The sequence below is a fragment of the Coloeus monedula genome (genome assembly GCF_965178545.1).
Source record: "Coloeus monedula genome assembly, chromosome: 2".
Taxonomy (NCBI): Eukaryota; Metazoa; Chordata; class Aves; order Passeriformes; family Corvidae; genus Coloeus; species Coloeus monedula.
Genome location: NC_138782.1, coordinates 1,972,905 through 1,995,754, shown reverse-complemented (window position 1 = coordinate 1,995,754; position 22,850 = coordinate 1,972,905). Strand labels below are relative to the sequence as shown.

Genomic DNA, 22,850 nt, shown 5'->3' with positions numbered 1-22,850 from the left:
TACCAAAGCCCACACCCTGTGCTGGGATCTCACAGGAGAGGAGTTTAGTACAGGGAGAGGGAACGGGGATTTTGTCAATCACGTTGTAATTTGATTTTCTTCACCATTTCTACTAAGCTTAGGTAGCAGCTCGCCCACTTTAATAGTCAAGGCATGCACCCAACAGAAAACAGAGAGATGAAAGAAACTAAGGAAAAAGAGGAAATCACAAACCCAAATTGGGAAAGAGCTCAGGAATGGAAGACAACCATTGTTCTGTTGTTTTATCACCACTTTCATCTCTGTCCGTAGGCTTGTTTTATAGCCCTACTTTCCACACAAGTTAATGGCAAAACCCACAATCCATTTGAATAGGGCTCTTGGATAGGAAAAATATTTGGAATAGGAGCCTGCACTCCCAGGTGATTACAACATGCCCATGAAACACTGGGATGGTCTGTGACACGGAACTTCTTGGAGACATGGAATGCAGAAACACCCAAGGGCTGATTCATGTGCTGCATTCCCAGATCCATGAGCTGTGGAGATTTACACCAGCTGAGCACCACACAAATAATTTTACTGTTTTAACTCTGGCTACATATCTCCCGCAGGGTATTCAAAATACCCCACTGTCCCATGTGAAAATATCTGCTGACAAGCTCTGTTTACTTCATTTCAGAGCCACAAAAAGTGCTCCAGAATTGCCCTTTTTAAAAAAAAAAAAAAAATTAGGCTAGAGCACCTAGAGATTTCTGTTTGTTTTTAAATTAAGTTCCTTACACACACAGTTAAGAAACCAAATGTTACAAACATATTCTAAATGAAAACTGAAGAGAACAGACGACAAAAGACCTGAGCCAACAGTTTGAAGTTGTAAATGTTCACAGTTACTTCAGCGAAGAGCCAAATCCAATTTAAATGTTTGCTTTTCGACCTGTATCAACACTGATCACATAAGCAGAAATACCTTACCCTGAGATCCTTTAACGTGCCTTCTCTATCTCCACAAGTACCAAAATCCATGACCAGAAAAAGTAAATTTTTGCCCAAAAATTGAGTCAGGATTTGGATATGTTTGCAGGAATCTTTGCATTGGAAAGAATAAGAGCGCAGCTATCAGAGAAATGCACATACAAGTCAGTGTGAGACCCCTTTAAAACTCTTTGCAAATCTGACAGGGCTTCCAACCGTGCAGCTTGTGCTCAGGTGTTCACCCAAACCAGAAGACTGAAGTTTGCTGTGATACATGCAGGCTTTGGAATATTGCAGACACCAGAAAATCGAGCAAAATTTGCTACAGGGACAGGAATTTGCACCTTTGGTGGATCTGAGAACATGGAGGGGAAAAAGCCAAAAATCGGTGTAACCCAGACACATTTCATCCAGAATGAAATTCAGCCTCCCTGCATTTCAGCTTTAACAGAAATTACCATGACAAGAAATGCCAGTGACCCATTTGGTAGACAAAGTAGGGTGTCCCAGGTCAGTAATCAGCGCCTGGAGCTATGCAGGTCACTGCTCCCAGGAGACTCAAAGCCTTAGCAAGGTAAATCTCCCAACCAGGAAGGCGGCTGCTGAAACTGGCTGCTCAAAGGGCACCCACGGGAGGAACTCCAAGGATCCTGGTGTCACAGAGGGCATCTCTGCCCTAGTGCAGGACAGCGCTGCAACTCCTGCAAACTGCTCTGTTGGCAGCAGAAGCTCCCTGTTTAACCTTGAGCATAGACGGGGATTTGGGGGGAAGGTTTTCTTGCAGGAAAAGCTGTGGGAAAACACCCTGCTTGTGAACAGAAAACCAGGAAAATTCTTCTGCTGTCCTGCAGCCTGGATGGGAACCAATCAATACCTATATTCATATATTACCAAGCTGATTACCAGTGACCACTGAAAAATAGAAGTGGTGTGTGTCTCCTTTTATGCCAAACCTCCTTGGGTCATTGCAGATCAAAGGATTCCAAGCCAAGGAGCTTCCCTGCTGAAAGGCTCTGCTATCAGAGAGAGGGGCTTTGCCCAAACACCTGAAATACAGTTGCATTGCCTTTCCTGGTGCAGGTAGTGCTGTGCAACCACAGTCAGCCTCGTAGTCCCATGAACCAGAGCTTAGAACTGATCTTAAACACCTGTGATGGGAAAGGCAGCTCACCTTTCCTACAGCTTATTCCAGCGTCCAGTTTTTCAAACATATATTTCTAACACAGCTCAAAATAAAGGCGCTTCCTCCCAGGCAGCCTGGGCTCCCACTAAAATGCCAATGCCCAGCCTAAAAGGCAGCATTACAAAAATGCCCAAATCTGAAATGTCCCACACAGCAGGACACACGGCAGAGCTCCTTTAAAAGCTGGCTTTCCGCCGCGATTTATCAGGAGTGCCGATCTAGCTCACCCCCATCCCCCAAGATTCCACATTTGTAATTACCACTGGAAATCTCACACCTCGGGCACAGCCCCAGAGCTGAGACCCAACTTTCCAATGACGGGGCAGGAGCTGATAGAGTCACCACGCTACCGAATGCCAAAGATGTTAATAAATACCACTGTCCTGCTAAGCAGGTGGGAAAGAGCCCCCGGAGCAGTGATGATAGCTGCTTCCCTGTGCACCCTTCTCGCTGGAAGGTGATACAGCTGCAGGGATCTCCTTCCAAATTCTTGACTTGCATTAACCTCTTCTTGCCAGCTCCTACACACGTGCCCAGCCAATCCACAGGATCCTGCCACATTAACATACCACGGGTGACAGCCTTCGTTTTGTAACAACAGCAACATATCTGGTTTGATTTGCAATTAATTCCTCATTGTAGCACGCCAAATTTTCTCCACTGACAGAACCTGCACAAGCTCCATGGCAACGTGTTTCCCACAAACAAGTTTTGGGGTTCTGTCTTTACTTGCAGCAAGCAACTGCAGCCATGCAACCTGATCCCTTTCTACTGCACAAGTGGCCATGAGAACCAAAACTCCACACCTAGGTTTAAGAGGATAGTAACCACTGATAATATCGCTCACTTATCATTCCAGGACCGGGTGAACTAACCATAACAGGAACTTACTGAAACTTAATAAAGGAAACACAACTTGCTAAAGCATTTTTCTCCCCACACCTGTGCTGACATTCTCACGAGCACAAGGACTGGGTATGCTAAACTCTTGGATTATCATACAAAGGACTTCAGGGCTTCTTTTGACACAAAGACAGTCTTGATTCACTCCTAGCAATGGCTTCTGCCACATCCTGCTTCTCTTTGGCCCATCAAGGCAAATGGGAGCTGGGATCCCCTGCCGGGTGACCCTTCCAGGTGCTGAAGGAGCCGGTCTGGTTCCTTCAGTGCAATCCCACAACCTGCACTGGCTTCATGCCCCAGTGGGATTGGGCTGGAAAATCTGCTTTAATCACCCCACAACCATCATCAAGTTGAATGAGAGTTTCCTTACGCTCATCACTTCAAGGCGTTTAAAAGAGGTGGAATGTAGGAGTGCCTAGGGAATCATGTATGTTGTGAACTTGCTCTGTCCATACTGTTTTGGGGCAGAATTAGGCTGGCTCCTCTCCTCATGTGAAGCTGGCTGGCAATGCCAAACCTCATGTACTGTCTATTTTAGGAATTAGGAGATCAGAGAGAGTTGTCTCCTACTCATTGCTGATTCAGACTTCTCTTTGTACAGGGCCTGAGCACTTGCTCTGCGTTATTTTAGACAAAACAGTATACTCCCAAGTGCTTTCTTTGAGGAAAACTCAACATTCACTAGATCTAAACAGTACCTTGCTATAACCTAGTGCAAAGCTGAGGATTCACATGATAATTGTAGGAACTGTGAAGAAAAGAGGGGTAAATTCAGTGTGTGAAGGAGCAGAAGTTAGAGAAATCTGTGTGGTGCCAACACCTGTTCTGCTCTAGAGAGCCCTCCTACCAGATGTAGGAGGGATGAAACAGTTATCAATGAGTATTTGATTATTTGAAATGCATCTGCTCTTACTTGTTTTTACACCTCCATAGTGAAAGAGGTAAAACTGGTGATAAATCCATAATTTTAAAACATTACATATATTTAGTTCATCTTTGCTGGGCTTGAGCCTTGCCCAGTGCCACAGAACACTCCCTGTTCCCACCAGAGCCTTCCAGCAAGAATCCCCTCAAGATCTTACAACCCCAAAACAATGGCTTTGTAGACATTCTTTAAGCAAAGAGCCATTAATCCAAGGAAAGACGTCTTCTGTGTCAGCAGAGTTAAGCCACTCCCTTTCCAGCACACACGATATTTTGTATGGTTATTTAGCATTTTATGGAGTATCTGGTGCATAATTTACAACATTGTCTGCACCTAAGCTCCACCCTGAACAAGATCACTGGCAGCACTCATTTCAAGCCTGTGATGTGAGTAAACAGCCATAGGATGGTCTGCTGCAAAACTGCACAGAATTTACTGCATTTTATCTCTTTTGCTGGAGGAAATTGCAGTACTTTAGGGAGAGCACTACATCTTTTTCTAACCTTTTTTTTTAAAGTCAACTCAGTGCATTCCACTGAAGGGAAAACTCACTTTCTGTGCTTTCAACAATGCGGTCTGCTTTCCTCTTTCAGTGTGATGTAAACACACAGATAATGGATTCCTGAAGCAGTGACCCTGAAAATGATAAAATCTGCCTTCTTTATACTGCTAACTAAACCAGCAAAGAAAGAGGCATGAGCCAGGTTTTTCTTCATGCCACAAACTTAGTTCTTTCCAACACAAGTACCACAGCCTAAGATCTGACAGATGTCCAAGATAAAGCCTGTAACGTATTCCCTCATGTGCAAGTTTGGAGCCGGGATTTTCCATGCTTTGCCCCAGGAATTTCCATGTTCCCAGTGTTTAGGATGCTGTCATTTTGTCTCACTACATGCAGTATGCAGCCATTGCTGTGCGCCAGTTTACAAGATAAACAAAGTGCTATGAATGATTTTTTTCCCCCTGTCCCTTCTTAAACCAACAAATGGGAACATTCTTAGCACTAACCAGGCTCTTCCCCTCTGACATGAACCACAGACCACACTTGCAGCACAGAGCAGAGTAAATTAAGAAACGTGCACAGAAGGGCAGCACTTCGCTGTACTCAGGCTGGTCTGGGACTATCTCCGGAGTCACATGGATCTAGAGGAGGAGGAGGTTTGGTTTCAGTGAAGAATTCCTTTTTCTTTTCCAACTGCAATCCCAGAATTCATTCATTGCTGGGACGCGTCTTCCACAGAGAAACAGCAGAGCTTGTTTTGCCCTGCCTGAGGCAGGGAGCTGCTGGGCACCATCCTCCCCCTTGCACTGGGGGTTTGCGGCCCGGGCCGAGGCCTACCCTCCCTGCCGAGAGCATACGGCACCCCCAAAAGAACCGTCTGGTCCTCACACAGACAGGGAGTTTGATGGGAAAATATTAAAGAACATTCCACCTGTCTAAAAGCAAAGAAAACTGGGAACGTTGAAGTACACGAGTGCTTTCTCAGAGATCTATGGTGTGAGCAAACTAATTCGTTAGGGAATTATGCAACAGTTCCTCATTTGAAGAGGTGAAGCCACCCGCCTTTGCAGGAGGTGTGCAGGGGTTGGAAAGGGCCCTTGCACTGCAAACTGCACCCAAACACAGCTAGGATTTGTGATTGATGGCCAGTTTTACTTGTATTTTATTTAAGGATAAAATAAATGGAAAACTGCTTCCTCACTCTCCCCCTTATTGTTCTAAGTGACATGGTCTGGCTTAGTCCTCATCTGCAAGGCTGAGGGGCTCAGAGGCTGGACACACAGCTTAACCCTGTGTAAGGCTCGGGACACCTTCGGAGCGTGAAGAGCCACACAATATCCCTCTTCCCACAGCACCACTTTCATCCTAACACCTTGGTGCAATGAGAACACGCCTGGACTAACATGTTTACAAGGATCAGAGCATGGCAACACCTCCAAAAAACCCGCACAGACTTACCTTGTAACTGCTTGAATCGTCCTTCTAACTGGTTATAGTTATACGGCACCTGAGCTGCATATCCTGGGGACAACGGCCCGGGCATACTGGTTGATTTTTGTAATTCCATTTACAAGTAACGCAGGGATACGATGAACTGCAGCATAAAGGAACCACAAGTTTCTTTACCACACATCCAGGTAAATCCCAGCTTCCTCAGTAGTTTGGCGTCAGTCCCTAGCGAAAACGCTCCCCCCTGAGCCCTAAGTAAATAACAGCTTCGGTTCAAAATCCAGCAGTGTGGCTTGGCGGTAAGCTCTCTGTAATGGATTCAAACTTAAAGCACCAGGAGGGTAGTTTCTGGTTTGGATTTTTTTTTTTTTCCCCCCAGTTCCACAACAGTCAACTCTCAAGTGCTTGAATCTGGTTCAAATGCTCTGGCAAAACCAAGTAAAATAAAAGCAAGCGTGCGATTCAGCCCGAAGTAAAGTCAGCATGGAGCCACGCGCTGCCGCCCTGGCCGGCGCTCCCAGGAGCCGCGCACACCTCAGACCTTTCTGCTGGTTTGTAATATAATCAGCAGCCGCCCGGGCGCGGGCTGATGTCACTCGATTACCATACGGCTCGGTATGGAGGCAAGGAAGGCTGTACCAAGGGCGAAGGGGCGGCGGAGCAGGGGAAGAGCGGCCCGGCTCATGCAACGCCCCAGTGAGTCCTTCCGCCGCGCGCCCGAGAGCGGCTGCCCGCAGGGTCCCGGCCCCGCGCTGCCGGCACCGCCGCCGCGCACGGTGGTACCTTCCCGAGCGAAGCTGCTGGAATTACAACCTTTTGTTAGGAGCCTCATGTAACGGAAAAGTCTCAGATTACTATCACTTGAAAAGGAGGGCACTTCTCTTTACTTATCTGCCAGGCTGCCGGCTTGCAGAAGCACCGCACGCACACAGAAGCGCTCATTCAGTATTTAGCACCAGCCGAGGAGGGGACGCGGGGAGATGTACGCTCCAGCACACCGGGAACAAACGAAAGCTTTGTCGAAAGGTTCTTAAAACCGCCAATTCCTGTCACTTCGGTTTATGTTACTTGACGATATTGAGGATTTTGACATGCCCTGTGCATGTGGCTCCTTGCCCAGTTATCAGTGTGCTGGGTATTACTGCAAGATTAATGGGCTGTGCACTGGAGGGGGAGGGCTCTAACGTAAATAAGGATGCCTCGACGAGCTCTGACTGGCACCTCAATACCCTGCCGAAATACAAACGTGCACAGCAGCAGCAGCAGCAGCTGGGCTCGGCCCTGGAAATCAGCTCCTGCAGATGGTATTAGATACAGGATGTCAGTTTTCCCTCAGGGACAAGAGCTTCCAGCCCTCCCTTATTTGTAAGTGAAATTAAAAGGTCAATTCCACATTCACAGTCTCAGTATATAACATTTGCCTGTTCATTTTTAAAACTGCTGATAATGTTCACACAAATGTTTTCTCTTTTCTTCTTCTCTCGCATTTCCAAATTCCTTTCCACTGGAATCCATGTTCTCTCCTCCTCCCACTCCATCCCCTCATTAAACATTTCAAAATGTTGCCTTTGTTTTGATACCATCATTTCACAAGGTTTAAGTCTCATAGTAATTTCTGTGAGGACAATTTCTGTGGGAGAAGCTCAGCCCACTCCCCCGACTCACTGCAGCCCAAGGTCCTGCTTGGTGCAAGGTGGAAATTCAACCAGCCTTTACCAGCACACCAGGGAACAAATGTGCACGAAGTCCAAGCATGAACACCACCAATTTAGGGAGAAGTGATGGAAGTGGACACTTCTCAGCTGAAGCTGGGGTCTCCAAAAACACACGGACTATTGAAAATGCCTGGCATACTGCTCCTGAGGTCATAAATGCATTTAAAATATTTCTGGCTTTTAACTATACTGTTTTCCTTAAAACACCACCATAGCCCTAGTCCAGAGTTACTTATATTGATGCAGAAGGGCTTTTACTGGGGTATTGCAGTGCACCCCTTTATTTCAGCTTAGTTGCATTTACGCAAGACTCCTGGTACTACAGCACACCTCTATCAGAGCCTAAATGTTTCTGAAAGCTGGCCTTCAATCCTTTCAGTGCTACCCACACTTGGCCACAAAGGACTCCTCAGCTGCCCCAGCCAGGTTTTACAGTATCAGGGAGGACAGTGGCTGCAGACAGGGACAGCCCAATCAGGGCTGTGTAGGGGACCAGGCCCTGAAGGTTCACCCCCTAAAAACATGTCTGGAAGGCGTCAGGGGGACCTGAGGAAGCACCTGCAGCTGCAGCCCCAGCAGGCAGGATGCTGCTCTCCAGACAACAACAGCCTGATGTGGCAGGCTCCTGCTAAACCCTCCCCTGATAATCTTTGTGCAGCCAGCTGTCCCCTCCAGCACACAGGCACCCATGCACCAGCCCTGGCCATGGGATTTCCAGGGAAGAAGGGCAACACAGAATACCAAAGGCTCCCAAATTCCCAGGAGCAGAGCTGGGTTAGCTGAGCTGTTAACATACCAAGGTTAACTCCACCAAGCTGGAGGAGCACGTTTTACCCAGCACACAAGTACAGACTTATTTCCGTCACAGATATTTCTCCTGCAGCTTCCTACCAACAACAGCTCTTGCCTGCCATGCCTGACCTACGTTATAATTAAACACAAACCCTTCCCCTCAAGAGCAGGCAGGCAGCCAGGCCCTACCTGCAGGCATATCAGCTCATTCTGTCCCACCTTGAGCAAACAGGTGTTGCTATGGGAGCTCAGAAGGTAAAACTAAAGTCCAAGTGACTGACGGGGAAACTGGAGCATTTTTAACACCATGAAGGCCATAAGTCAGGAACTTTTCCCCAGCTGAAAGTGTTCCCAAAACCTTTGGCAGGCGACGCACTAATGCACGTGGTCATTATCAAAAATATTAAAAAGTAAACTATTACAAAAGGAAAATATTAAAAACTAAAAATAATTATTTGGCTTAGGCCCATAAAAAACACAGACTGGCCTTACCCACCCCATCATGAAACATTAACATCACACACAAGAATTTACATTTCAGCTTGTCCCCTGTGGGACAACTGAAGCTGGCAAGCTTCAGGAAATACTGAACAAAATTTGGGGTTTGATAATCTTTTTTGTCCCTGTCCCTTCTCTGTCCCTCCCAACTCTGGCCTGCCCAGTAGCACTAAACACTACATTAAAGGGAAGGAATTGGAGCAGGAATGGAGCAGTGCAGGCTACACAGCGAGTAGGGTGGAAAGCTAAAGGAAAAGGGAAGAACCTGTGTTTGAACTGAGCTTATTTTGTTCAAGGTTTGACAAACAGAGACACTAGAACCTGACACGATATCAGCAGCACTCGCTGCAAAAATCTGACCTCATTTGAGCTGCCATCCAGGTTGGCATTTGGGCTGAACAATGTGCCCCCCCAGCAGCAGATGTGACAGACTTTGCTGCTGATGGTTCAGCTCCTTGGGGCTGGCCCTGATGCCAGGCTCAACTGCCAGGGCCTTCCTGCCACTTTGCTGGGCACTGCCGTACATCTTGAAGGCTCTGCTGAACAGGTTGGTGGGAATTCAGTGGAAAGAGCAAAGCAAAATGGGGACATGTCTGTGTTTGTGAAATGCTACACCATATGTAGCAAGGCTGCTTCCAAACAGGCACACTGCCAGCTCCCCGTTTTGTGAGTCACACCAAGCCTAATCCATTGGTCTGCTGTTGACTGCAAACGAGTGAACCTGAGCCCTGTTTTCTGCTGCCGTGTGGCGATGCACCGGATCGATCACAAGGCTCTGCATGCACAAAGCCCTTTGTGACACTCCAGTTCTACTCATTTTCCCTGTTTATCTTTAATTGACTAAGCCCTTGACAACACTAATTAGATAAAATGTTATGGAGGGGATTGAACGCTTTAAAGCCATAGATAGCTTTGGAGTACTGGGCCAAGTGCACCTTATCAACACAGCTGGAAATTGTCTGTGGTGTAATTCATTACTGATTACAGCACTGGAGGAAAAGAAAGGCCAGAGCATATATTAAGTTTAACATATTGAGGAGGGATGGGTGTGCTGGGGTTTTTTTTCACCCTCTAAATTTTGTTCTCAATTTTTTGCCCATAACTGCGAAATAACTTTTGCTGGCAGAGTCTGAATTGTCCCTGTCCCATAGCACCTGCCAGGTGATGGTTTACTTGTACAGAGTAAATAAAACACAAATGATTATCCACTTAGCCATAATGCAGAGTGTCCTAGCTGACATGATCAGAGCTTTGCAAAGCCTCAAGGAGAATGAGAGGTTGATTACAGTAATATTATGAATGTACAAGTGACATTTAGAAACAGCTGCTTACCCCAGAACACAAACAGGTCTCTCCTGGGCACTGTCTTTACGTGGTTCTGAAAATTGCTGCTGAAGTGAAAGGGTTCTGACACAAAGGAAAAAACTTAAGTTTCTAAGGAAGAAACTAATGCTAGATCTAGCAAAATTACCTTCCAAATTCCTAATTATCAATGTTTCTAAGACAGAGCTTCCAATAATTTTGAGCCTGGTTAATCATCACCCTTGTCTTTACTCTTTCTTGCTCCTGTAAATTCTCTAGTTGGTGGGTAACTAGAAAAAAAATTACAAGATAAAAAGGATGATTTATTAAACTAAAATGCCAGAGAAATCACGTAACATTTTGCTCCTCTCCTGAAGGAGGGTAAAGTTCCTACACATCCACTAAGTGCTACAATTAGGAACTGAAAACTCATTATCACACTTGCCTCCATCCTCACAGTAAAAACAGAACCTTTCCTTATATATTGAACCAAGGAGAGATAGGTTTTGCTGTGGATTGTTCTAGAATGTAATAGGAAATAATTATTTTTACCCTGTTTGACAATTTGCATAACATGAATCCTGAAGAGTTAGCTGGTTTCCCTCCAGTTTTTATCTAAGATGCTGGAACCAGGCAGCAGCAGCAGCCCACACACCAAGCACAAACGAGCTGCCAAGCTCATTACCTCTGCTGCAGGTATTGGAGGGAACAGAACCCTTCAGCTCCTAGCCTGGCATGTGCTGCAACACTTGGTAACTGTCTCACAAGGAGGTGAAATGAATACAGCAAACCAAGAGATCTCTCCCGTAACATTTCCATTGCAGAAAGTATCTCAATGTTTCTGTTTAAAGGGGATTTTAGGTCAATGGCAACTACCCTGCGGTTGGGTCCTCCCAGTCCCTTCCAGACACATTCTCTGTGATTCACGTGGGCTTTGGGGAGCCAACGCAATCCAAAGGCAAGGAAAAGAGGCACATTAAAAAGCAGGAGACAAGGATTTTTATTACAGAAGGGTCTGTTTACATGTTTCCTTTTTGCCATGTCCAGGCTGGCCTTCCAGCACCTCCATTCGGAGGCCCAGGTACAAACCAGCTTTGGGCTCCAGGTGAATCTCTAGGTTGTGACACTTGAGGCCAAAACCTTCGGGAATTTTCTCACAAACCAGGCCAGAATATCAATTTATTACTGAAACTGGGTCGGTTCCACCTGGTTTCAGGTTTCAGTTTACACAAGTCCCAGATTAACAGGAAAGTTGACATGACTTTTGTAACAGCATGTCCTTGCTAACTGCAGGAGTCGAACACCTGCCAGGAGGGCCAGCAGGGAAGAGCTACAGGAGGCATTTGCGGAACATTTCAGAAGAAATGATGGTTTCTGTTGGTTTGCATTCCAACCTGTACTGCTTCCCATACTCCATGAACTCACCCACACAGGGGAGTCAGCCCTGCAAAGCTCTAACTACATTCCCAGGTTTTATTTGTTGCCCATGAAATGCACTTGGCTTGCTCCCTGACATAGATGGATAACCCTTACAAAACCTGTTCAAATCAAACACACTGCACGGGTACACACTTAAAATACTCACTGGTTGTGAAATTTTGTCATGAAAACACTTCTTCATTTTCATGCAGAAAATTCTTTTTTATGGGTTTTGATGTGCTTTTTCAGAAACTGGGATTATTGTTGTTGCCTCTCCCTCCTTTCTCTTCCACCTGAATTGCACCTATGTTTATATGTATGAGAGAGAGACAGAGAAATTCCCACCCTCCTTTTTCTCTTCTTCCTTTTGCACCATTTTCTCTTTTTCTTTTCAGTCTGACCAGGAACACAGAAGATACACTGTTGCTACACCATAATCACTCAGGCATGACAATTCAATGTCCTGCTACTCTTGAGCAAAATGAAAATTGGGTGAAAACAAGCAGCAGAATACACAGATCTTTACAAATCTCCATAAGCCAGAGTATGTCCCCATCTGGAAACTGCCTGTCCCCACAAAAAAGCTTAGTGATCAATTGACAAGTATTAATCGTGTCCAATTCACAAAGTTATTGTTCCAGAGCAAACAACTTCGTTTTTATAGGATGTATTGAAAAAGTAATACATTATCCAAATGGATGTACAAACACTGTCACTTGACACCCCTCTGCCTTCAAGGCTTAATAAAGGAAGAAAAACTTGAAAAAATCCTCATACAACATATACATACAAAGTGGTTGGCAAAAAAAAAAAAAAAAGTAGTGATTGCCTTGCTCACTAGAAGAGCTCAAAACTCTTAGGGAGAATGCTGGAAACTAAATAAGTGGAACTTAGAAATAGATTTTCATCTCCCTCTCTACGTGGCTGGTCCTCATCCCTATTCCTGTTCTTTTTGCCTCTTCCCCATCAAGGAAATTCGTCTCCAGGCAATCTGGGTTTATATCTCTCCAGGATATTACCTCAAGATAAGAATCAAAGCTCTGATCTGAGGGAATGATTTCATCACTAATCTTTCCCCATTAGAAGAGCTCCAAGGTTAACAGAAATTAGTAAACATGTTTGAATCCTGCACTGAATTTCACTTTGCAGTGTGCTCTGTTAGACATTATTTATACTTCAGGGAGTGCTTTCAGGCAGTATCCCAGCAACAAATAGAAGGGAAAAATGCAAGGCACATGGCAGATTTGGCTGAATAAATAACATAAATACGGAAACATTGCTAGTTAGATGCTAAAGACATGAGACGAGAACATTCTCTTCTGCATACGCATTTTTTGTGGAAAGACTTCTTTTGAATTACAGACTCATGACTAGGTTTTGAAATTCATCCACAGCTAAGCTCACCCCTGTGAGAAGTCATAATTTTAAAAATATATACATATTGCCAATATTGGCATGTAGTTTCTATATAGAATAAATCCTTCCCATTAAGATTATTCAGCATATTATTTTTTAAAAATTTGATTATCTCAGTGAAGGGTCTCATGGTTTCTCTGTATTAAATATCCCTAAAACATTGACTCCAATAGCAAAGAACATTTGTAGTCTTTTCAGTCTTCAGGTTCCCCACAAAAGGCCACTCCGGTCAGGTTCCCAGCTGCTGTAAGACAGCATGGCCTCAGAGAAGCCACGGGAGAATGCAGTTTATACCAGGTGACAATCTGGCTGGGAGGTCTCCTCTAAATCATCAACTTCAGCATGATATTATCCCAGGCTTAAGTCAGTGCCTGGCTCAGCTCTCACTGACTCCATGGAGGGTGTCTCCCAGGGAGCATTTTTCCTTTCCCTGAGCAGCTGCTGCAGCCAGAGCTCTTTACTCCCATTCACGACTCCTGCCCTGCTGATGCTGAACCCTGCCTCCCACTCAGCTCAGTGTTTTGGGGCAGCCAAAGGTACGTCGCCTGGTACTCTTACTCTTCACTGATGCCATGGGGATGAATGGATGAGGAAAACCGGAGTAGACAGGAGAGCAGTGTGCTGTGCTGCTCTGGGAATGAAGGCATAGCTCCCACCTAAAATCAGTGTAAGGAAGCTCACTCTGGAAGTCAGTGCAGTGCCACGGTATCGAAAGGCCCAGGTATGACCATGCAGATTGACCTGCTGCAGGATTATCCCCGTGCACATTTCACGGGTAATATCCCAAAGGCAAATACACCTATGCACACAGAGTCAGCACACGTACATCAGCTTTCCATTGGCTTCCTCTGGGTATTTAAGCTTAACTAGAGCACGGAATTCTCTTGTACCTTATTTTGTTAAATTACTGAATTGCTGTCCAAGCACAGAGTCCTCTGTGCATAGGGACTGGCGTATGCCTGGAGCTCTCCGCAAGGAACTGTGAGAAGCAGATATGGCCCTGTATTCCAGCCCAGGAGCTTAATGCACAGGAATCCAAAGATCCAGGGATCAATCAACACAGGCTCATGCTGGCAAGATGCTGGGCTCTCCTGCATACGTGTCCAACTCGACAGTGTTTAGTCCTGAAGGGATTTCAGCAAAGACGTAAAATGACGGCAGCACTCAGACTTTCCAGAGTGGGGCTGCCAGAACTGCTCCTATCCTGCTCCGTCCCCAAAGAAACAAAAAGCCTGTTTTTCCAGCCCCAGCTCATCCTGCCTGAACAATGTGTGCCACATTACAGCCCCTTCACCAGGATGCAACCACTGTCATGCACCACTCTGTTACTAAGTACTCATAAATCCTGTCCATGGAGCAGAAAAGCACGTGTGATTCCAGACAAGTCCTAAGGTACATGCGGCAGGACTTCTTTTCAGCAGCTTGGCTCTGTACTCAAGAGGCTACACAGGACCACGGATCTAATCAGACTACCAAGATTCTGACTTACACCTCCATGTAGTTTTCAACACCACTTCTCTGATTCTAAAGAGAGAGAGAGGGCAAACCGCCAAACCATGCCCAGCTGATACCAAAAATCCTGTTGTTACAGCAGTAAGATACAAATGACCTGTGTACCAAGTTACATTTTCGATCACGGAATACATTGTTTGCTTCTGCTTGGGAGTTATTTTATGTTTCACAGACACACTGGCTCTTCTTTTTGGGTCAGTCTACTGATAATCTTTAAAAATAAACACACTAAGAAGAAAGTATTATTTATCATCTGGTTTTTGCTATCTGCTTTAGAAACAGTTCTCCAGAGCAACTTTAAAAGCCAACGCCTTAATGCACAGTGACAGATGGGCTGAGCTTTTCCTCGCTCTCTGGTAAGAGTACAGTGTGCATCAGCAGTCCCAGCCAGCACCACAGGTGACATGTGACAATACAGCAGCCTCTCTGCTGCCCTGCTCCTTCTCTTCATGCCTGCATGACACACAACACACCAAATGACACTGCTGCTCCTAACACCCACCCCTATGGATTCTGGGAAGGTTAGAACAACAGGAGAAATTGTTCCAGAAGTAAAATCCAGAAGGAAAGCATTGGATGAGCTCAACATTTGGAAAAGCTTTTGTTGAAATAATTCCATCAACTTTTATCTGAGCAAAACAAGATTTTTCAAAATAAGCTCTTTCATGCTCATCTGGGTACGCCTGCATTAAGCCTGTGGCTGCTAAACAAACCCACGGGCTGATAACCATCTCTGCCACACCAGTGCAGAGCAGATTCCACTGCTCTAAGGTTTTTATTTCTGTTTAGTCTCAAGTGAATCTTCCACATGCCCTTCCAAGTTGATTTGTGAGCACCACTATACTCTTTCCTTAACGCTTGCTGCTATTAAAATTAGTGACTGATTTTTAAGCGCTGGATAGCTCAGGTGCAGGATACTCAGGAAACACCCTGCAAGAGCTTATTCTCAGTATGCTCTTTCAAAGCCAAGAATAAATCCAAAGTGTATTCTCTCAAGCTCTGAATCACTGTAGTTTGCCCTTTTTTATTGGTTTGAGACCTGAAACTTCATTCTGTATGCTCAAAGTGAAACAGAAATTTTGCTATGAGAAAGATGCTTGACAGCAGGGCCAGGCAGGTGTGTGATATCTGGAGAGTACTAGAAGCAGAATCTTCCTTTTCACATCTTTGTGGGGTTGTTCTGCTGACTTTTTGCCCTGGAGCTGTGGGGCGAATGGCTCAAATATCAGGACCACAAGGGGCTAATTAGCCCCACGTAAGGAACCCAGAACTTTCCCAGTGGAAGTTTTCTCTGCTTTTTTCAACCTTATGAAATGGCTATTGCACTACATTACAAAGAAAAATTTTTCAATAGCGTAACTTCAGGAACAATTTCAATGCTTTTCCCCCTCTTGCTGCTGGGAGCATGTAAGTTACTGGCATGAATGACAAGCCTATTTTGGGCAACTAAGGAAAGCTGTATGACAAATGCAGCCTCCTGGCTTGCCCAGTAAGGCTCATGAACACCACATCATTCAACACCAGTGAGTGCCCCAACCTAGGCATGGCCACTTGGGTGAAGCTGGAAAAGGAATGCACAGCTCCTCCTGCCCACACTAGGAAACTCCTCTCATTTCATAAACTTTGAAACTGGTTTTAATTCATGGGCCAGACAGCTGAGTCACAGACCTTCTGGTCACTTGCATGAACCCAGAGGATAAAAGGGCGAAATACAAATGAGCAGAAAAGCAAGTAACTGTAGCCAAGATTAATATTGAATTAGCTAACTGAAGAAATGGAAAGTTTTGGAGGTGACAACTCTCACACTACCTGAAAACAGCACCTAAGCTGGCAAGCATGGCACACTTGAATGTCACAGCCCAAAGGCTGAGTGTGAAAAATTTTGCTGAACAACTGAACTGTTTCTTAAGGTTTTTGCAAGAGCTTCATGCACCAAGCAGCTGCACAACAAATCTTGTTAGCTAATGGTCCTAGATAGATGAAATCCAACCCTTGAGGATTTGTGAACGAAGAATCTTGCCCAAACACGATATCTTTTTGGCTCCTACAGAGCAGGTAGAATTACCTGGTCTTCCAGCAAGACCTTCCAAAGAACCACAGAGAACAAGGACGGGTGAAAGATGATTTCCTACAGTGGGATACCTTACTTGGCGAAGAACAGATCAGTTACCTTCTTCTCATATCAGTTGCAGAGTGAGTTAGTTCAACATGATTGGCAACCAATCTGGCTGCATATCCCTTCAAATCTGGATTCTGATTGAAAGTTGTGTTCCCAGATGATTTCTTGGTTTTAAACTGAAACAACCCTTCACATTCTGGTTTTCATGGTACACAGACCACTTTAATAACATCAGCTATCAGCTGCTATGCTAACAGTGATTTTCTACTATTATTATATCATACCTGCTTTACTTGAGCTTTTCTCCAGGACATTGTTCCAACCACAGATTATTCTGACCACCACCTCCTGCCTTTGCTGTTTAAATATTTCAATATCCTGATGGAATGTGGGGCCATCAGGATTCTTACTACAGTGGAGTATCAGACTCTACCTACCAACCTCACTCATTTCCTCACTCTTTACCTTACTTTACCTTAAAGGAAGTAAGTTTCGCTTCAATTACAGTTAAGTAGAATGAACACGAGATAGAAGCTCTGCCAAAGAGGAACTTCACAGCTTGTGGAAGAGGATGGAAAGAAGATGCCTGCACCAGCAGAGTACACAGCCATTAGTCATGCAGTGTAACATGCCCACAGCTGTTCTACTTTGGAGTACAGCAGCTTGCATCTTGGAGATGAAAAATAAGGAATCAGTGCCTGGTGTATTCATTTGAAACCTTTCTCGTTAGGACAAGGGGATAATGAAGCACGAACGTTTCATAGACTGAAAGACATTGACAGTCTTGTTCTATCGTGTCACTGACACACTGCCAGTGTGGGACAGCCACAGGCAGTCTTTAGATACAAACCCATCCATGACCTCTGGAGAGAGAAATGCTATTGTCAGAAGGTGGCCAGTCTTGGAGATGCGGGAAGGTGCTCGTGCCCCACAAAGAGCCAGTGCTCACCCAAGTCACGCTGGAGTGTTACTCAGTAAACCCAGACCCCAAAGGTGGCACGCAACTACTTCTGCTTCAGAGAGCAGTGAAGTTCACGCAGAGGAAGGTGGTGGTGCAACAGCCGGTCCAATGCAGGGGTTGCAGGGCCCAGAAGGACCTCCTGACATCCCCCAGCTGACTGTGTGAGCACCAGACTTTCACCCAGTGGTCATTGTGCCCGGTCCCGTGACACGCAGCTGAATCAGAGAACACCTTTCCAGAAAGGGCCTGTCTCCACAGAAAGAGGACAATGACAGAGATTGTTGCCAGCCCAGCTCCAGGCTGCAGCTGTTAAAAACCTGCCAGTGCCTTTCTGGGGAGATGCAAGGGAAGATTATCCACCAGGCAGCATATCTGAAAACATATGTTGAACAGTGCCAGGAGTACCACAGCTCAGCCTTTAACCATAACCTTGGATTCGAAATACAAACCTCTCCTCACTCCTCTCTCCCTGCACCATGATTAAGCTTTCAAGCAGTGCTGCAGCAATGCAGGATGCTAAGCCAAGTTTTGGCAGCACACAGCATTCTCAGCACCAACCATAGAGAATTACAGGTATGGAAATGTATCAAATTAAAATAACTACAAGTAATGCTTATTCAGAAGAAAAATAAATACACCATACTGTGGGAAAATGTTTAAATAGCTGAATCCAATCTTCAGCAAAATTATTTGCTTTGACATTGGTATGTGTTTTAGGCCAGCTAAATAATTTAAGTACTTTCCTTACATTACTTCTCCTTGAAATAAGAGTTTCATGTTTATTATTCATTACTCAGGTGGGGAGCTCTGCTTGCTATAAAAGTAAGTGGAACAAGCAGTTGCAGTAAGGTGAGATCTGGGACCCAAACACGGCTCATGAGCTTTGTACTAAAAGCATTTCCCACCCAAGGAACAGGATACAACCTACAACCACTAATGTGGCAGGAGTAAAACACAGTTTCTTCCTCAAACAAGAGTAAACTATTAAAATAAAGCAACCCAAGCTGAGATTCATTCTGTCTATCACCACAGGTACCAGCAGGCTCTTTCTGACCCCACTCAGCACAGCCCCGCCCAGGTAAGGCATTTTCCCTGTCATTCCAAATGCACACTGTGATGGGAACTGCTGTAATTAAAGGCAGCAAAATTTAACACACATCCCCTCTCTGTGAGCAGTTCCACTAAGTCAATAGCATTACTATCCCCAGGAAGAGTTATGTGATCTGCTCTCTGCCCACCTGCATGAACCACTTCATTTCCCTGTTGCTGAGCTCCGCACCTGATCCTGCCCTATACCTGAGATGTAGCAGTGTTCTGCATCTAATGCATCCCCGTGGCCGGAGCGGAGAGGAGAAAGGGCACGGTGCACTCTGGACCCAGCCCCATTGGAATCACAAATGGAACAGGTGATACTTTTGTCTCAGTGCAGCTGATTTAATAAACCTGTCCCAACACCTTATGAAATGTCGGGTTTAAAACCATCCCTGCAGCTCAGATTTCACCAGCAGAGTGCTCAGCATATTTTTGAGCTATTTTCTATGTCTGTCCCATACTGCCAAGGCATTTTGCTCAGAGGTCAGAAATGTGGGCATGCTACCATAAAAGTCAGGAAATCATTTACAGAATGCATAAAAATTGCTTTGCAGGGCAGTGACTCAGAGCAGAGAGGACATGACATAATCTCTTTGCTCTATAAACAAACGTGGTTAATGCATAGCCTTTAATACGCAATAATCAAACGTTTCAAACAAGAAAAGATCCAACCCAGTTTCATTTCTCTGCTGATGATAGTGGAATTCAGCAGAAGACAGCAAGTATTCAGAAAGAATGTATAGTCCCATCATTCATTACTACATGACAACTACCTCCACCTGCCACACTCCTCCTTTCCAGGACAAGTGAGATGGTTTACACACATCCAGATACAGGTATTTTGAAGAAGAGTTCAGTTATCCATCTATATTTTTTTCCAGATCTGAGGTCAGTGCTTACCAGCCAAAGCCTTGATGCGGGAGCGCTCAAAGAGCCGAGCAGAACTGTTCTCATTGTCCCAGTCGTCGACATCCCAGCGGTTGTTGACGTCGCTGTACTGCTGTTGGATTTCGATGTTGTCGTAATCTGTCGCTACCGTTGTCGTCATCCTGAGTCTTCTCCTTAGCCTCTCCTCACCATCAGATTCTTCTTAAAACCCTCTGCCACAGAAAAACGCATAAAAATAATCATTTAGATGATATGTATATACCGGAAGAAAGCCAGAAAGGTCAAGCTCAGGAGTTCTGGTTTCAAAAATCAGCGACTTTTACTTGAAGCATAAGCTCAAGAACAGGTGAGATACCAACCACTCCCTCAGAGAACAAATATTCTTAAAAAATTAAGTGCTTTAGCAAAGGCAGCAGCTTTGCTGCATGCACACATCCAAAATTGTCATGTTCAGCTCCACAAAGAGGAACATGGATGGAATGGCACAGTAAAACAGTTTCACAATTGTCATTTTCAAAAGCAAACCATTGGCTTTAGAATTCTGTAAGTGTTGGCTATAGCATATGGAGCTGTGCATAACCCATCTAAGAAAAACCTCAAGCACAAAGATGACCTCAATACCTTTACAAAATGGTGCAAATACTGATGGAAAAAAAAATGCAGATTCTTAAAAAGCCACATAAGCATTTGACAAGAAAAAGCCTTTTAACATGAGTCTGAAGAAATACTTCTGTCTCCACATGCAAATACTGACTTTGTGACTGATCCTGGAAATTTATTTATGAACTAATCCAGATAAAACCAACTAAATGATGCATTACTTTGAACTCTCCGCAGGAACAACATGGCACCCACCAACGCAACCCTTGGGGTGAGGCTCTCCTCTTTCAGGGTGCTGTTTGCATATTTATTCTGTTTTCTGATTAGGATTTGCATGTATTTATCAGTACTAGACATAAGAGAGGCAGACACCTCTGGAGGAGGAGGAGGAGGGAGGTTATGCACGGCTGTGAGCTCAGCTGGAATAGCACTGAGCATCCTCTTTACCAGCCAGTGCTCAGAGAGACCTTGAGGAGCACAGGGTGCTCCTCAGAAACACCAAAACACACAGTTCACCTTTGCAAAACGCAATAATTACCAGAAACGCAGTTAAATACATGGGCAACGGGGGAGCCAGGGGGCCGCCCTTTTACCTGGGCGGGGCGCGCGCTCCCCTCACGGCGCCCCGTCCGCGGCCTCTCTCGTCTTTTCTCTCTTTTAGCTCACTTTCTTATTTGAAATTTTCTTAAAAAAAAACAAAAAAAAAACAAAAAAAAAACCCAAAAAAACAGCCACAAAACCGCCCTCCCGGGCAGCCCGGAGAGCAGGGCGGGGCCACGGCCGCCCCTCAGGGTGGGGCCGAGCCCGCCCTCCCCACGGCGGGGCCGGGGCCGCCCCTCACGGCCCTCCCCGCCCGCCGCGCTGGCGCCACCTGCCGGCCCGACCCCCTTCGGCGCCCGCATGTCGCGACATCAGTCCGCCTCGCGGGCGACAGACGGCGTGGCTGCCGCGGCTCACCAGCGGCCTTAATTCACCGTCCGGGCCCGGGATATCAGAGCCGGCTGGTTGTCCCCCGTCCCCACCCCACGACAGGTCCGTCCCGTGTTTCCGCGCGGACAAATCCCGGCGTTTGGCGCAGAAATGGGAACGGAGCCGCGCTGGGGCGGCTGTTACATAAGGAGCTGTCACCGAAGGCTGAGTGCGAGTATTCAACCTTCACGAAAGGTGGGAAGGAATCGCTTTAGTCATGGGAAGCTGCCAACAGAACGAGGGAACGCGGGGAGAGCTGGCTCTGGGGAAGGTCGTGGGGACGACGCTCCCGCGGCGCATCCCGCAGGAGCCGGGCCATGGATCAGCCGCTGCGGCCGGATCCTGCCACTAGGAACAAGCAAAAGCATGGAGCAAAGACAGGGGCAAGGATTAAATCCCACTCGGAGCGTTTCTGCACAGCACTCCCCAGCTGATCCTCACTGAGCATCAGGCCTAGACAAAAACCTCCCATTGATCCCTGCACACAGGCTGAAATCAGGGTTAATTCCAATTAAATCCACGGAGCAACCAGGGTATAAACAACGAGTGGGAACAGGCTGATAGACAGCATCATTTCCCATCTTTTCTATATTCACCAGTGCTCAAGGAAGAGAAGATGTGCCACTGGAAAAGCTGCAGCTCCAACTGTAAAAATAAAAGCAGTGACCGCAAAATCGGGATGAAGTGACATGTAATTTAATATAGATGGAACAAGCCATGGGATTTAATTTATTTCTGTGTCACTGCTGTTTAGAAACACACACAACTCGATCCAGAATAAATTCAACTCTAACTTGTGCTTTATCACTTCTCCCACTCTGAGCAACATACAAGCAAAATCTATCCCAGATAAAGCTAAATTGAGCATGAAATGGCCTGTTATCCTACACCTATAGGGCTGGAAAACCTGCATCCTTGTTCTGATTCTAATAAAAGCAGTGCCTCGCTCCCTGACATCAGGCTCCCTTTTCTGGGATGCGGCTCCCCGCCACAGGGAAGGTGGAGTGGGGGAGCAGGAAAACGCTGCAGGGATAAAAATAAGCACCTTGCAGCAAAGCGAGGTGAGGAGAACACAACGGAATTCTGATTCCAGAGACAGCTAGAGTGTGCAGCCACCGCCTCCAGGCCCTGCTGGAAAACAGCTTTTCTTGAGTCCTGTTGCAGCTCTGATCCAGCACAACCTGCTGGTGCCTCCGGGAACAGGGAGGGAAGATAAACACGAGCCCCGGCAGAAAACTCCAGGCTCCTGACTGCAGGGGTGGAGGTCCAGCAGCTGGGACGAGCTACAGCAGCACATCTTGTGTCTGCGTTAAGGGTGTCCCGATCTGACATGAATAACACCAACAACTGCCCAGGGAGTAACAGGGGAAATGGTTTGGAATTTTCCTGGAGCCCTTAATGTAGCCAAGTTCATTGTTAATGACCTTGAATGTAATCCACCCGTGAAATCAGCACTGCACTTGAAGGACCACGCTGAAAACCCTCTGTGTGTGTGTGTGTAGCACACGCATACACGTAACACACGTATATTTACAGATTTATTTTAAGCCTCTGCACAAAGCACCCACCAACACCCACAGAGAGATCACCATGGAGCACAGGGACAGAGGGAAGCCCACTTTCCAGCAGGAACAAGAACAACCTTTGTCAC

General features: G+C 45.9%; 1 protein-coding gene across 5 annotated transcripts in view; it reads right to left on the bottom strand.

Moving 5' to 3' along the window:
- Window positions 1-22,850, bottom strand: part of SPTBN1 (spectrin beta, non-erythrocytic 1) — a 121,369-nt gene that overhangs the window by 62,690 nt on the left and 35,829 nt on the right. For all 5 annotated transcript variants that reach the window (XM_082276570.1, XM_082276568.1, XM_082276569.1 and 2 more), the window contains one exon: window positions 19,643-19,842. In XM_082276570.1, the coding sequence (XP_082132696.1) occupies window positions 19,643-19,790 (148 nt within the window). In that variant the 5' untranslated portion in view covers window positions 19,791-19,842. The remainder of the gene's footprint in view (window positions 1-19,642; window positions 19,843-22,850) is intronic.